The 15,995-nt window shown below is 40.9% G+C and overlaps 1 protein-coding gene across 2 annotated transcripts in view; it reads right to left on the bottom strand.

The window, feature by feature from the left end:
• CLDN10 (claudin 10) overlaps nt 1–7,396 on the bottom strand; it is a 145,195-nt gene extending 137,799 nt beyond the window's left edge. Inside the window, exon 1 of one of the 2 annotated variants that reach the window (XM_055096908.1) lies at nt 7,183–7,396. In XM_055096908.1, the coding sequence (XP_054952883.1) occupies nt 7,183–7,396 (214 nt within the window). The remainder of the gene's footprint in view (nt 1–7,182) is intronic. The other variant, XM_055096909.1, reaches the window with a different exon arrangement.
• Between the last annotated feature and the right edge of the window lie 8,599 nt (nt 7,397–15,995).

Genomic DNA, 15,995 nt, shown 5'->3' with positions numbered 1-15,995 from the left:
GACCACAAAAACAAATCCATGGCTCTTTTACTTGTTCTAAACACTTCCCTAGGACTTTCTCCCTTTTCTAGAACTTGGTGACATGAGAAGAGATTCCCTCTGCAATGCAAATGTCAGAATTTGACTCAATAAACAATTTCTCCTTCCGTTTATTCAATCCACACAACTTCGCTGAGTGCCTTCTAAGCCAGACACAGCAGTAGGTACGGGGGAGACCAGGATAAATGAGATAAAGTCCTGGCCTCTAAAAGAGGAACTATGGATGGAGACAGGATGTCTTAAAAAGTCTCTGATGCTTCCATGAAAGAACAGCCTGCAGCACACTGCTTTAGGATCCCCAGTCCAATCGTCCACTGCTATGGCAATTGAGGTCATTCTGACCCCTCCAGCGCCATCTTCACCACTGTTAAGGCTAGGGCACTTTTCAGCATTGTGCCTTCTTCCAACCATATTGATACAGAGACAATTTTACTGTGGCTCAACCTGTCTAGATTCTACTGCGAAAGTCCAATTCACCTACCTTGGGTTATGACTGTGTCAGTACACATATATTATGCCTCTGTTTGTTGGAACAGGAACATGTTGAATGCTTCTTGGACTTCACCCAGGCTGGAATGCAGCTGTGCAATATCAGCTCACTGCAGTCTCAATCTCCCCAGTTGAAGCAATCCTCTCACCTCAGCCTCCCAAGTAGTTGGAACTACAGGCATGTGCTGCCATGCTTGGCTATTTTTAAATTTTTTTGTAGGGACAAGGTCTCCCTGTGTTGCCCAGGCTGGTCTTGAACTCCTTGGCTCAAGTGACCCTCCTGCTTCAGCCTCCCCAAGTGCTGGGATTATAAGCATGAGCCACTACACCCAGTCTCTGTATACTTTTAAATAATTTTATATGCATTTGGGACATAGCATAAAAACTAATCTGAAATTAAATTTAACCTTAAGTTTATTTAATGAAACTTAGTTTCAGAAAGCAGCATCAGGATCTTAGAGAATGGAAAGGTAAGTGTTATCCAAGGGTGCAGCTATCTGTTAAAAGTATTAATATTGGCCAGGCATGGTGGCTCACGCCTGTAATCCCAGCACTTTGGGAGGCTGAGGTGGGTGGATCACGAGGTCAGGAGTTTGAGACCAGCCTGGCCAACATAGTGAAACCACATCTCTACTAAAAATACAAAATTAGCCAGGCATGGTGGCGCAAGCCTGTAGTCTCAGCTACTTGGGAGGCTGAGGCAGGAGAATCGCTTGAACCTGGGAGGCGGAGGTTGTGGTGAGTTGGGATCACGCCACTGCACTCCAGCCTGGGCAACAGAGCGAGACTCTGTCTCAAAAAAAAAAAAAGGGTTAATATTTTGGAGGCATCTAACTTCCTAATTTTCCCTCATTGACATGGCAATTCATTTTCATTTATTCATTATTGTTGTTTGATATTTATTTACTATTATTATTTAATCACGGACTAAGGCACTGCTATGTTGTGACTCTTTGTGTGCCCCCAAATTTATATGTGGAAATCATAACCCCCAAAATAATGGTATTAGTAGGTGGAGCCCTTTGGGAGGTGACTAGGTCAGGAAGGCAGAGCCCTCATGAATAGGATTAGTGCTGTTATAAAAGAGGCCCCAGAGGCTGGGAATGGTGGCTCATGCCTGTAATCCCAGCATTTTGGGAGGCTGAGGCAGGCAGATCACTTGAGGACAGGATTTTGAGACCAACCTGGACAACCCAGCAAAACTCTGTCTCTATTAAAAATACAAAAATTAGCTGGGTGTGCTGGTGGGTGCCTGTAGTCCCCGCTACTTGGGAAGCAGAAGCAGGAGAATTGCTTAACCTGGGAGGCAGAGGTTGAGATTGCACTACTGCACTCCAACCTGGGCAATAGAACAAGACTCAGTCTCAAAAAAATAATAATAATAAAATAAAAAAGAGGCCTCAGAGAGCTGCCTTGCCCCTTCCACCATGTGAGGATGCAGTGAGAAGGTGCCCTCTATAGGCCCTCACCACACACTGAATCTGCCAGTGTCTCGATTTAGGACTTCACAGCCTCCAGAACTATGAGAAATAAGTTTCTGATGTTGGTGAATTACCCAGTTTATGGTATTTTGTTATTGCAGCCTGAGTGGACTAACACAGGCATACATTCCAACTAGCAAGAAGTCTAAATTGATGACATCAGATGGCTCCCAGCTGTTCCCTAGATGTGAATAAACCCCCACAGAAAACCCTCTTTCTCTAGCAAGTGCTATTCCTTTACCCTCCGCTTTTTTTTTTTTTTTTTTTTTGCGATGGAGTCTTGCTCTGTCACCCAGGCTGGAGTGCAGCTCGATCTTGGCTCACTGCAACCTCTGCTTCCTGGGTTCAAGTGATTCTCCTTCCTCAGCCTCCCAAAGAGCTGGGACTACAGGGACCCGCCACCACACCTGGCTAATTTTTGTATTTTTAGTAGAGACAGGATTTCGCCAAGTTGGTCAGGCTGCTCTTGAACTCCGGACCTCAGGTGATCCACCTGCCTTGGCCTCCCAAAGTGCTGGGATTACAGGCGTGAGCCACCGTGCCTGGCCTCTTTACCCCCATTTTTATGGCATGGCCAAATAAGGGAGTGGGGAGAGAGGTGAAGCATCTGGAAAGTGAGGAGAGAAGGCTCACACTCCTGCAGACAGCCAGCATCATTTGACTGCAGCTTCCAGATGCCTGTTTGGTTTCATTCCACTGAAATCCTGGCACTTTGACTTGGGTCTTGTGGTCATTTAAGGTCATTTAAACCTATCTCAACCCAGGTGCTGAGAAGACTGTAAACAGTCAGGAACACAGGAAGCTGGTCAAGATAACAGATAAGGGGGAAAAAAAGGCCTTGGCAGGGCACGATGGCCCATGCCTGTAATCCCAGCACTCTGGGAGGCCTAGGCTGGAGGATCACTGGAGCCCAGGAGTTTGAGACCACCCTGGGCAACATCACAAGACCCTGTCTTTACCATGTCCAGCTAATTATGTTTATAAATAAAATTATAAACAAAATTATAATTACTTATAAGCAAAAGTAGCTGGGCATGGTGGCATGTGCCTATAGTCCCAGCTACTCAGGAGGTTGAGATGGGAGGATCACTTGGGCCCAGGAAGTCAAGGCTGAAGTGAGCCATGATCGTGCCACTGCACTCCAGCCTGGGTGACAGAGTGAGACCCTGTCTTAAAAAACAAAAATTAAAAACAGAAGGAAAGACCTTAATCCCATGAGCAACTATAACAATTATAATAGAGGATGCTTTTATGGCTATAATTCTTTTGGAAACTTCTACTGCCAGGTGGTGAAGCATTGTGAAGTTCTGGAATTGAACTCTAGGTTGAAAGATACCTGAAGGAACTCTTGGAGACCCGTTCTCTTAATTTATGGATGAGGCACAGAAGGTGTCATGGCTGAAGTCAAGGTCTCACAGCAAGTCATAAAGGATCCAGAATGCGAGGCTCAGTCTGCTGAGTCATAATCCACTGACCTCCCTTCGGGTTGCCTGTGCTCATTTCCTCACTCGCTCCTCAATTCAGCACACTCCAGCCTTCCTCCAGGAATACAATTTTGCCCTCATCTCGAACCATCTGTAGTCTCACTCATTATTTGGTTAATTCAGTCATTTTGCAGCTATATATCCGGAACCCAGCATGTGCCAGGGGCACGACAGGAACATGACAGATCCAGCCCCTGTCCCAAGGTGATCAGGATTTCCTTCAATCCCTCACTGCAGCCATGCTTCTTGGATTCAGTCTTCCCCCTCAGAAGGAACTGCTTTTCTCCCTACTATGAGAGATGCTTTACTTTCATAGTGAAAGCATTCCTATTAACATTGATATGACAGAAAAACAAAACACAACAAAACGAGACCTAGCTTATGGTAGACTTAGTGTCTAAAGATAGTGAATTGGCTTTGGATTTTAATCAAGCTTTCAGGCTCCAATAAGAATTGAACTGCAGGTGTTCCTACGGTTTATTTCACAGAATGACAGTGGAAAGTGGCCTCTGTATTTTTTACTATAGCTATAAATGCTGCTCACCCAAAGAGCTGTTTGCTCACATCAAATTTTTAAGGGATGTAGTCACTATTAATCCAAATGAAGCCCTAAAAAGCTGTGGCTACACTGGAGCATTCAAGAGGGTTAGCTATGGGAAGGTATGACTCCAGCAATGAAGTTATATAATCAGCAAGAAAAAAAAAATACAACCGCGACAGCTTAGACAGATTTTCTGCTTTTCTTTCTTAGAGGAGGTTTAATCTGGCCTAAGTCTAAGAAGATTTGTCTCAAATTGACAATATAGGCTTAAATAGTTTATTATTTTAAAAGGTGATATAACCATTTTCATTCTTCATTGACTTCTGAGTTCTTTTCTCAATTTATAATTATTGCGATGTTGGAGAGATTATTGGCATAGATAGCTTTCCTGATTCCCTCATTGTTATGTTTTCAAATAGGAATAAAAGAAAAGCAACCAGCAATGACTCCATGGGAAAGGAAATCCAAATGTGTGAATCCCCGTTTCCTTTGGAAATATGAATCAGTGTTTCTGACATTGAAAACAGATTTCTGCAGCAAAGTGTATCATTTATAAAGATTTTGACTCAGGATGAAGAAGGTAGAGAGATTATATTAATTTAATTGTACTTGTTCTTAGGGAAGCATTGTCAGTGGGTGAGATTTTCAAATTACCTCCTATGTGCAGGGTATACAGGAGATAGAATAAATTATTTTTACAATCAATAAACAAAGTTAACTTTAAAAATAAAGTTTTGGCAGGCGTGGTGGCTCATGCTTATAATCCCAGCACGTTAAGAGGCCAAGGCAGTAGGATTGCTTGAGCCCAGGAGTTCAACACTAGCCTAGGTAACATAGTGAGATCTGATCTCTACAGAAACCTTTAAAAAATTAGCCAAGTGTGGTGGCATGCACCTGTACTCCCAGCTACTTGGGAGGCTGAGGTGGGAGGATCACTTGAACCCGGGAGGTGGAGGTTGCAGCGAACTGAGATTGTACCACTGCACTCCAACCTTGGCAACAAAGCAAGGTTCTGTCTCAAAAACAATAAATAAAAAATAAGAAAGTGTTAAGGGTGACAGATATCTGGACCATAATAAAATGCCTAACTCTGTGATGATGTGTTTGGGGAAGCAGCGAGTTCAAGTCATGTAAAAGGTACCATGGTTCTTTAACCCACTTTGAAGCTAAAGTTGAACACATGTTTTCCCCAATAACTGGGTTTCATTAAGAAATACAGAATGAAACATATTAAGACAATTTTCTTTTTTTTTTTTTTTTAAGATGAGGCCGGGCAAGATGGCTCAGGCCTATAATCTCAGCATTTTGAGAGTCAGAGACAGGTGACTCTCTTGAGCTCAGGAGATCGAGACCAGCCTTGGCAACATAGAGAAACCCCATCTCAAAAAATATATATAATAATTGAACAAATAAAAAATGAACCCAATTAAAAACAAACAGACTTACCATATGCCATCTCTTCTACCTGATTCCTAAGGTGAAAAGGGCCAAGAGGGGCCCCTGGAGAAAGAACGATTGTAACAGGTGCAGAGTGACAAGAGGGTCTCCACACACGCTCTTCTTTTCCTCTGTTTCTAGGGCAGTGTTCTATATTAGAAGGAGCAGTGTTGAAATACCCAAAATAAGTTTAGAAATTGAGCCTGAAGAGAGACATAGCATGGAGTCCTCAAATGGGTACTTAGGAAAGTCCATGTTATTTCAGGGCCTAAGTGAGGCATCCACACTTGAATATTTCTTTTGATTGTCATTAGAAATCTCCTGGATTTAGTTAAGTATTCTCTCTTTATCCCCTGGCACTCATTGTAGACTAATGATGTGCATACTTGACACAAAATCTCCTAACACATTATGCTTTAGTAACTTCCTAGTTAAAATTTTATTTCATTTTCTTTACTGGGGCCAAGGTACAGTTTTACTATTTGACTGTGAAAAGTCTATATTTTACCAAGAAACAAAGAGCAATTTTTAAGGTAATAAACCCACAACTTGTGGCAGATTTGTAAACGTATCAAATTTGCAGAAAGCAGAGGCAGATAGTAATTCTCATAATGACAGGAAAGCAAATGACAATTGTTTCCCTGAAGGCATCCTGGAGTATGAAAATGTCCTTAAAAAATATATGTTCCCTCTTTGAGATATGTACACTTGTAATAGAGTTTCTAATATGCGCAACGATGAAAGCTTGCCCCATGTATTCTTAGATAAATAAAATCAGGTAACCAAAGGGGAAAGTAAACAGCATTTTCTTTCACTTAACCGCTTTCAAATTTTTCTTGCTGTTATTTTATCATTCAATATGGTTTTTTGTTTCATTTTGTTTTATATCTAGGCTGTGACAAACATTAAAAAAAACATGGAAACCCCTCTGAAAATAGAATTCCTTCCTTCGTTATCAGGAATCTAGGATAAAGTAGATGTAAGGAGACATACGGATTACCTTACAGGCCTTTTGGAATACTCAGTGTGACTCCAAAGGAAAGAGTGGAAGTGGTTGGATTGTTAAAAGCCAGTTTCAATTTGCCATCATTCGCCAGTTCCAATCTAGCAATGGCATATTACATATATATGTGTGTTACATATGTGTGTGCATGAATATATGTGTATATATTCATATAGATACCTGTGTGGGTTATATATGTGAATGTATATATACACACATGTGTGCATATATATATACACAGACACACATATAGATACCTCTGTGTGTGTGTGTGTGTTTGTGGGTGTATATATATATAGAGAGAGAGAGACAGAGAGAGAGAGAGAGAGGAAGAGAGGGAGAGACAAGTTTAAATCAATGAGAGCGTTTCCTACATAGGGGTGCTGACCCATCAAGATTCCTCCATGACTCAAGGCAAATTGAAACTGACTTTTAAGACAATCCAGTCACTTCCACTCTTCCCTTTGGAGTCACACTGGGTATTCCAAAAGCCCTGTGAGGTTATTCTTACATCTCCTTTGTCAAATAAAATAAATGTCATTCTTTCAGCCAATACTCATACACCCCATCCTTCCTAGGCAAATCTTGGCACTTTGATTAAGCACTCAGTCTTCAGAGAGTTAACAGCCAGCCATAGACAGCTACTTCAGCACAGTCGGGGGGAAAAGTACATTTTACCTCCACCCCAAACAAAGCCATTATATTTACCTGCTACTTTGAAGATAGTAAAATGCGGTCGGCAATGGAAAGAACCCAACGCGTTACCTGCGCAGTTCATCCACAGACCCTGGTAAACCCAAGTGGCTGTTATCACCGAGGAGGCTCGCGTGGTCACTTTCCACTCATTGGACGTGGTAGCAGCAACGAGAGCTCCAAACCCTCCGACACCAGACACCAGAGCCCAGATCTGCGCCCTGGACATGTCGCGCCGCCTTCTCCAGTGACACTGTCCGGTCAGAACGCTTTGGTGGTCTAGGCATGCAGCCGATAGAGAACACTTTGACAAGCGTCACAGCCAGCGGATGTGGGTAGGTGACAGCGTTTCATGCTCGGATGGCCTGAGGAAGTACAGGAATTTAGGATCAAGTATGGTTTACCAATGACATTTTAAAGATGGCCTGAAAGAGTCGTTCTGATTTTCTACACGGATATTTATTAAAATTTCGTAGACGAATTTTAAGGGTTTTGATTTCGCAGATTTTTTTTTAACTTGGCACCATAGTTAATGCTTAATTTTCTGTTAGCCTGAAGCTTAACGAACCATGCAACTACCAGATATTACAAAGTACAAATTATACAGTAACAGTTAAAGCTTATTTGACCAATTGCTTTAGTCTCGCTTGCTTTTGAATCTTTACATAATTGAATCATATTGTAGAAATTCTCCCATAACCTATTTTTTTTCATGTAACACTGTATTTGAGGGATTTATCCATGCTCAGGAATGTAGCTGTCATTCATTAAATATTACAGCTGAATATAGTATTTCATTAAATGCAATTTAACGAACATGATTTATTCATGTTCCTGGAGCTGAACATTCGTGCTGTTCCCTTTTGTCCGTAATTGCCATTGGCGCAGCTATAAACATTCTTGTGCATTTCTTCTTGTGCACGTGAGTGCGAGTTTCTCTAGGGCGTATCCTACAGTCAGAATTTTGCTAGGATGTAGGAAACACTCATCTTTAACTTTATAGATAATGCTAAATTGTTTGACTAAGTAGTTATAGCAATTTAGAGTTCCACTGGCAGTGGGTAAGTCCTCCGTGTTCCACTTCATAACACTTGGTATTGTGGGGTTGTCAAGATTATTATTTTTTCTTTTGGCCAGCCTGATGGGTATAAAGGTGTCACATTATGATTACTAATTTATATTTTCTGATTACTAAGGAGGTTGAGCATCTTTTTGTGTGTTTATTGGTTATGTTTTTGTCTACAGTGAAATATGCAACTTTTGCTCACTTATCTATTGAGTTGTTTGATTTTTTATAATTTATTTTTAGTTATCTATATACTCAAGATAGTAATCTTTTGTGGATTATTTATGTTGCAGGTAACTTCCCCCAGTTTGTGGTTTGTCTTTATGTGGCCATTTGAGAAAGAGTCTTGGTTTTAAGATAGCTAAATTTATCAAGTTTCACCAAGCGATTTGTGGTTTGAGGTCTTGATTAAGAAATCCCTATCTTGGGCCTGGCATGATGGCTCCCAGCTGTAATCCCAGCACTTTGGGAGGCCGAGGTGGGAGGATCACTTGAGGCCAGGAGTTTGAGACTAGACTGGGCAACATATTGAGACACTGGCTCTATAAAAAATACAAAAATTAGCTGGGTGTTGTGGTGCAGGCCTGTAGTCCCAGCCAGTTGGGAGGCTGAGGTGGGAGGAGGATGCCTTGAGCCTGTGAGGTCAAGGCTTCAGTGAGCCATGATTGCGCCACACACTCCAACCCAGGTGACAGAGCTGAGATCTTGTCTCGAAGAAAAAAAAAAAAAAACACAAAAAAACAGAAAAGAAAAAGAAATCTCTACCTAAAAAAAAAAATATTTCCCCTTTACTTCAAAAAACTTCAAAGTTTTAACTTACGTATTTAAGTTTTTAAATCATCCAGATTGATTTTTCTGTGTCTTGTGATTTGGGACCTATGTTATTTTGCAATGTGGAAACCCACTTTTCCAGTTTTATTGAGTAGTCCCTTGTTTTCCTATTGATCTGCAATGTTACCTCTGTCATACATGTTGGGCATCAATATTCACATGATCTGTTTTTGGATTCTTTACTCTGTTCCATTTATCTGCTTGACTGTTCCTGGGCCAGTACAATACTTTCTTAACTCCTCTAATTTTATAAATATATCTCAAAATCTTATTGGTGAGTGTTTTACCTTGCTTATCTTGCTCTTCTTTTTCAAGAATGTTCGGATTTTTTTTTTTTTTTTTTTTTAGCTCTTGGCTATTTCTTATATAATTTATTTTATTTTATTTTATTTTATTTTATTTATTTATTTCGAGACAAAGTCTCGTTCTGTTGCCCAGGCTGGAGTGCAATGGCGCGATCTCAGCTGACTGCAACCTCCGCCTCCCAGTTTCAAGTGATTCTTGTGCCTCAGCCTCCCGAGTAGCTAGGACTATAGGCGCCCACCACCACACCCTGCTAATTTTTGTATTTTAGTAGAGACGGGGTTTCACCATGTTGACCAGGCTGGTCTCAAACTCCTGACCTCAGGTGATCCACCTGCCTAGGCTTCCCAAAGTGCTAGGATTAAGGCATGAGCCACTGTGCCCAGCCCTTATATGTTTTAGAATCAGTTTATCAAACTAGACACATACACATACATATAGATTGGGAGGTTTGCTGGAATTGTTTTGCAGCTATTTATTCAGTTTGAGGAAAATGGATAGCTTTATAAAATCAAGTCTTCCTGTTCATGAACGTCGTATATCTCTTCATTTATTTAACCCATCTTTAATGCTTTTAGTGACGTTATATACTTTAATCTCTAAAAATAGTTACTTTTTTGTTATATTTAGGACTCATTCTAACATCTATTTTGTACTTAGTTTGTCCAGTTTTTTTCTTGATTATATGTAGGGAGACCCCCCGAAACTATTGCTATGGAATAAAAGATGAAATGCTCCTGATTATTGTAAATACAAAATTGCATGCAGGATTGTGTAAAGACAATGCCAGGTCGGACTGCCAGAAGAGCCAACAGCGCGTGATGTACTTCTCCCTGCAGACAGCCTATGAATGGACGTGCAGTCAGGGAGGTTTCATCACCAAGATTCCTATCCCAGAAAAGCAGATGTTCATAGCTCTGGGAATGGAATGCGACCCTTGTGGGGAGCCTATAAACGGACGCATGGGGGGCGCCTGTCCATATGGATAAGATAGGGCTATAAACGCCCTCATCTTGCCACAGCTCTTCTAGGCCTCTTTAGGGTTAAAGCCTACTCCCTTCTGAGAATTTCTGGTCTAACCAGTTGTCTAGCTTCACGTCCTGTTTCCACGGATTGTTTGTAACCAGCTTTTGTTGCAATTGTTACTGCTGATTAATATCTTGCTAATCATAGGTTATGGAAATACCGTGTTTCTGTTCTAAGGCTCTGTTAGAAATTACTGATGCACACACTATATTGTAAATTCTTATCTCTGTATACTGTACTTCTACATACAGATGTTATGTTAAAGAATTACTTCATCCCCATGTGACCATCTCACCTCATAATCAAATGACCCTAAATCCCTCACTAACCTACCCCCGCCCTCACTAAACTTAATAATAAATGCTGGTATATCCAGTGCATTGTTGGCACCGGGGGACCAGAAGGCGGTGACCCCCCTGGATCCAGCTTTCACTATCTTGTGTGTGTCTATTATTTCTCAACCTGCCGATCTGCCTGGGAACAAAGAGAGAGCCCTGTTACATTGCGGGCTGCTGGCCAGATCCCGCAATAAGTATACATATAGTTTTTCTCCTTTCTTGAGTTGTTTTGAATTGACACCTTTTTTCACATTTCAATTTTTCTGCTGCATTAAATTGGAAATTACACTTTATTTGCATTGTTAAGTGATTACTATAAAAGCTTTAATGTATATTTAGCTTAATATATAAAAGTAATTGGCCAGATATGGTGGCTTACACCTGTAATCCCAGCACTTTGGGAGGCCAAGGTGGGTGGATCACCTGAGGTCAGGGGTTTGAGACCAGCCTGGCCAACATGGTGAAACCCCCTCTCTATAAAAGTACAAAAATTAGCCAAGCATGATAGCAGGTGCCTGTAATCCCAGCTGCTCAGGAGGCTGAGGTGGAAAAATCACTTGAACCTGGGAGGCAGAGGTTGCAGTGAGCTGAGATTGTGCCATTGCACTCCAGCCTGGGTGAGAGAGAGCAAGACTTTGTCAAAAAAAAAAAAAGTAATCATCTCAATAGATGCAGAAAAGACCTTTGATAAAATTCAACACCCCTTCATGCTAAAAACTCTCAATAAACTAGGCACTGATGAAATGTATCTCAAAATAATAAGATCTATTGATGACAAACCCACAGCCACTATCATACTGAATGGGCAAAAGCTGGAAGCATTGCCTTTGAAAACCAGCAGAAGACAAGGATGCCCTCTCTCACCACTCCCATTCAACATAGTATAGGAAGTTCTGGCCAGGGCAATCAGGAAAGAGAAAGCAATAAAGGGTACTCAGATAGGAAGAGAGGAAGTCAAATTGTCCCTGTTTGCAGATGACATGATCTTATATTTAGAAAACCCCATCATCTCAGCCTAAAATCTCCTTAAGCTGATAAGCAACTTCAGCAAAGTTTCAGGATACAAAATCAATGTGCAAAAAATAACAAGCATTCCTGTACACCAATAACAGACAAACAAAGAGCCAAATCATGAGTGAACTCCCATTCACAATTGCTACAAAGAGAATAAAATACCCAGGAATCCAACTTACAAGGGATGTGAAGGACCTCTTCAAGGAGAACTATAAACCACTGCTCAGGGAAATAACAGAGGATACAAACAAATGGAAGAACATTCCATGCTCATGGATAGGAAGAAGCAATATCGTGAAAATGGCCATACTCCACAAAGTAATTTATAGATTCAATGCTATCCCCATCAAGCTACCACTGACTTTCTTCACAGAAGTAGAAAAAGCTACTTTAAATTTTATATGGAACCAAAAAAGAGCCCGTACTGCCAAGACAATCCTAAGCAAAAAGAACAAAGCTGGAGGCATCACGCTACCTGATTTCAAACTATACTACAAGGCTACAGTAACCAAAATATTGTGGTACTGGTACCAAAACAGATATACAGACCAATGGAACAGAACAGAGGCCTCAGAAATAACACCACACATCTACAACCATCTGATCTTTGACAAACCTGACAAAAACAAGAAATGGGGAAAGGATTCCCTGTTTAATAAATAGTGTTGGGAAAACTGGCTATCCATATGCGGAAAACTGGCTATCCATATGCAGAAAACTGAAACCGGAACCCTTCCTTACACCTTATACAAAAATTAACTAAAGATGGATTAAATAATTAAATGTAAGACCTAAAACCATAAACACCCTAGAAGAAAATCTAGGCAACACCATTCAGGACATAGGCATGGACAAAGACTTCATGACTAAAACACCAAAAGCAATGGCAACAAAAACCAAAATTGACAAATGGGATCTAATTAAACTAAAGAGCTTCTCCACAGCAAAAGAAACTATCATCAGAGTGAACAGGCAGCCTACAGAATGGGAGAAAACTTTTGCAATCTATCCATCTGACAAAGGGCTAATATCCAGAATCTACAAGGAACTTAAACAAATTTACAAGAAAAAAAAAAACAAACAATCCCATCAAAAAGTGGGTGAAGGATATGAACAGATCCTTCTCAAAAGAAGACATTTATGTGGCCAAAAGTCATATGAAAAAATGCTCATCATCACTGGTCATTAGAGAAATGCAAATCAAAACCACAATGAGATACCATCTCCTGCCAGTTAGAATGGTGATCATTAAAAAGCCAGGAAACAACAAATGCAGGAGAAGATGTGGAGAAATAGGAATGCCTATACACTGTTGGTGGGAGTGTAAATTAGTTCAACCATTGTGGAAGACAGTGTGGCAATTCCTCAAGGAAATACAATTTCACCCAGCAATCCCATTACTGGGTATATACCCAAAGGATTATAAATCATTCTACTCTAAAGACACAGGCATACATATGTTTATTACAGCACTATTCACAATATCACAATTGCAAAGGCTTGGAACCAACCTAAATGCCCATCAGTGATAGACTGGATAAAGAAAATGTGGCACATATACACCATGGAATACTATGCAGCCATAAGGAAGGATGAGTTCATGTCCTTTGCAGGGACAGGGATGAAGCTGGAAACCATCATTCTCAGCGAATTAACACAGGAACAGAAAACCAAACACCACATGTTCTCACTCATAAGTGGGAGTTGAACAATGAGAACACATGGACACAGGGAGGGGAACATCACACACCGGGGCCTGTCAGGGGGTGGGAAGGTAAGCTAGGGCAGGGATAGCATTAGGATAAATACCCAATGTAGATGATGGGTTGATGGGTGCAGCAAACCACCATGGCACATGTATACCTATGTAACAAACCTGCAAGTTCTGCACAGGTATTCCAGAACTTAAAGTATAATTTAAAAAAAAACAGTAATCAGTGTCTTTATTCTCCTCCTGAATGGTCTTAAGAACCTTAAGATGTTTCCTTTTTTTTTTTTTTTTTTTTTTTGAGACGGAGTTTTGCTGTTGTTGCCCAGGCTGGAGTGCAATGGCGTGATCTTGGCTCACTGCAACCTCCGCCTCCCAGGTTCAAGCAATTCTCCTGCCTCAGCCTCCTGAGTAGCTGGGATTACAGGCATGCATCACCACGCCTGGCTAATTTTGTATTTTTAGTAGAGATGGAGTTTCTCCATGTTGGTCAGGCTGGTCTTGAACTCCTGACCTCAGGTGATCTGCCCACCTCGGCCTCCCAAAGTGCTGGGATTATAGGCATAAGCCACCATGCCCGGCGAACCTTAAGATGTTTCAACATGAACTACTCCTCTTCTGACTTCTGTTATTACTTTACTTCTATCTTGTTTCATGTTTAGACCCACAAACTGGATTTTTAGTGATATAAATGTTAGCCCCACAAACATTATTACAATTACATACTGTCGTTTATCTTCTTCTTCTTTTTTTTTTTTGCTTGCGATTCTATTTTGTATCTTAAACCTTCCTTGTCAGTTTATTTTTCTTCTTCCTAAAGTCCATTCTTGAGAAGTTTCTTTAGTGAGCAACTTGTTTGTCAGATAATATCTTTACTCAGGCCACGCACTGCAGCTTCTGCCTGTAATCTCAACATTTTGGGAGGCCGAGGTAGGCAGATCGCTTAAGCTCAGGAGATTGAGATCAGCCTAGGCAACATAGTGAGGTCCCATCTCTACAAAAAATATAAAAATTAGCCAAGTGCAGTGATGCATGTCTGTAGTACCAGCTACTCGGGAGAATGAGGCGGGAAGATCACTTGAGCCCTGGAGGCAGATGTTGCAGTGAACCAACATCACGCCGCTGTACTCCAGCCTGTGTGACAGAGTGAGACCCTATCTCAAATATCTATATATGCATATATAGCTATAGATATATGTATATGTATATACAGAGAGATAGATATCTATATGTATGTATATATGTGTGTATGTATAGAAATATGTATCTATACCTATAGATATAAATCTTTAATCAGGACTTATTTTTGTTAGGTAATTTTGCTAGGTATTAACAAAGATTCTCTTTAACAAAACTTTATTCAGGCTGCCCTGAGGTCTTTTTCAAGTAGGCCTTGACTCTTAGACTTCTATGTTTGTCTCTGGATTGTCTAATTTTGGAAGGAATTCTGCTAAGTCAGTTTAGCTAGAATCTCTCATCTTTGATATCTGATCACCCTCTGTATCAGATTGGGTTCCTCATGCTCCACCATCCCATAGGTGGTGTCTCATCACCCCAGCCTGCCTTCAGCAAGAATCTTGTCACAATGGCTTAGCCAGCATCCCCCTTTCCGCTGATGTTTCCTCTTAGTCATTTCCCATCTACTAGCCCCTACCCTCTCCTTGGCTATAAATTCTCACTTGCCCATGCTGTATTCAGAGTTGGGCCCAATCTCTCTCTCCCCTACTGCAAAATCCCATTGCAGTGGTGTCTATACCTATTGCGATAGTCCCCCTTTTCCTTGAATAAAGTCTGCCTTACCATATTTAACAAGTGTCATTGAATAATTTTTTCCCTTTAACAGTATAAAGTTAAAAGTAGACAATGATTTTAGCTCAGTACTTTGAAAACATAATGCCATTTACTTCTGGCTGCAACTGTTGCTGTTGAGAAGCCAACAACAAGATTTGTTTTTTCTTTTCTTTTCTTTTCTTTCTTTCTTTTTTTTTTTTTTTTTGAGATGGAGTTTCACTCTTGTTGCCAAGGCTGGAGTGCAATGGCACGATCTCGGCTCACCGCAACCTCCATCTCCTGGATTCAAACGATTCTCCTGCCTCAGCCTCCCGAGTAGCTGGGATTACAGGCATGCATCACCACGCCCGGATAATTTTGTATTTTTAGTAGAGATGGGGTTTCTCCATATTGGTCAGGCTGGTCTCAAACTCCCGACTTCAGGTGATCTACCCACCTCGGCCTCCCAAAGTGCTGGGATTATAGGCATGAGTCACCACGCCTGGCCAAGATTTGTTATTTCTTTATAAGTTTATCTACTTTTTTATTTTTAGTTGGTTATAATATTCTCTTTACCTTTGGTTTTGACAGCTTCACTTTGATTTTCTTAGTGTGGATTTTTTTTTTTTTTTTTTTTGAGATAGGATCTCACTCTTTTGCCTGGGCTGGAGTGCCATGGTGTGATCTCGGCTCACTTTAACCTCTGCCTCCTAGACTCAAGGTATCTTCCCACCTCAGCCTCCTCAGTAACTGGGACCAAAGGTATGCACCA

The sequence above is a fragment of the Pan paniscus genome, chromosome 14, assembly GCF_029289425.2.
Source record: "Pan paniscus chromosome 14, NHGRI_mPanPan1-v2.0_pri, whole genome shotgun sequence".
Lineage (NCBI taxonomy): Eukaryota > Metazoa > Chordata > Mammalia > Primates > Hominidae > Pan > Pan paniscus.
The sequence above is the reverse complement of the archived record's forward strand: the minus strand, read 5'-3'. Positions and strand labels throughout refer to the sequence as shown.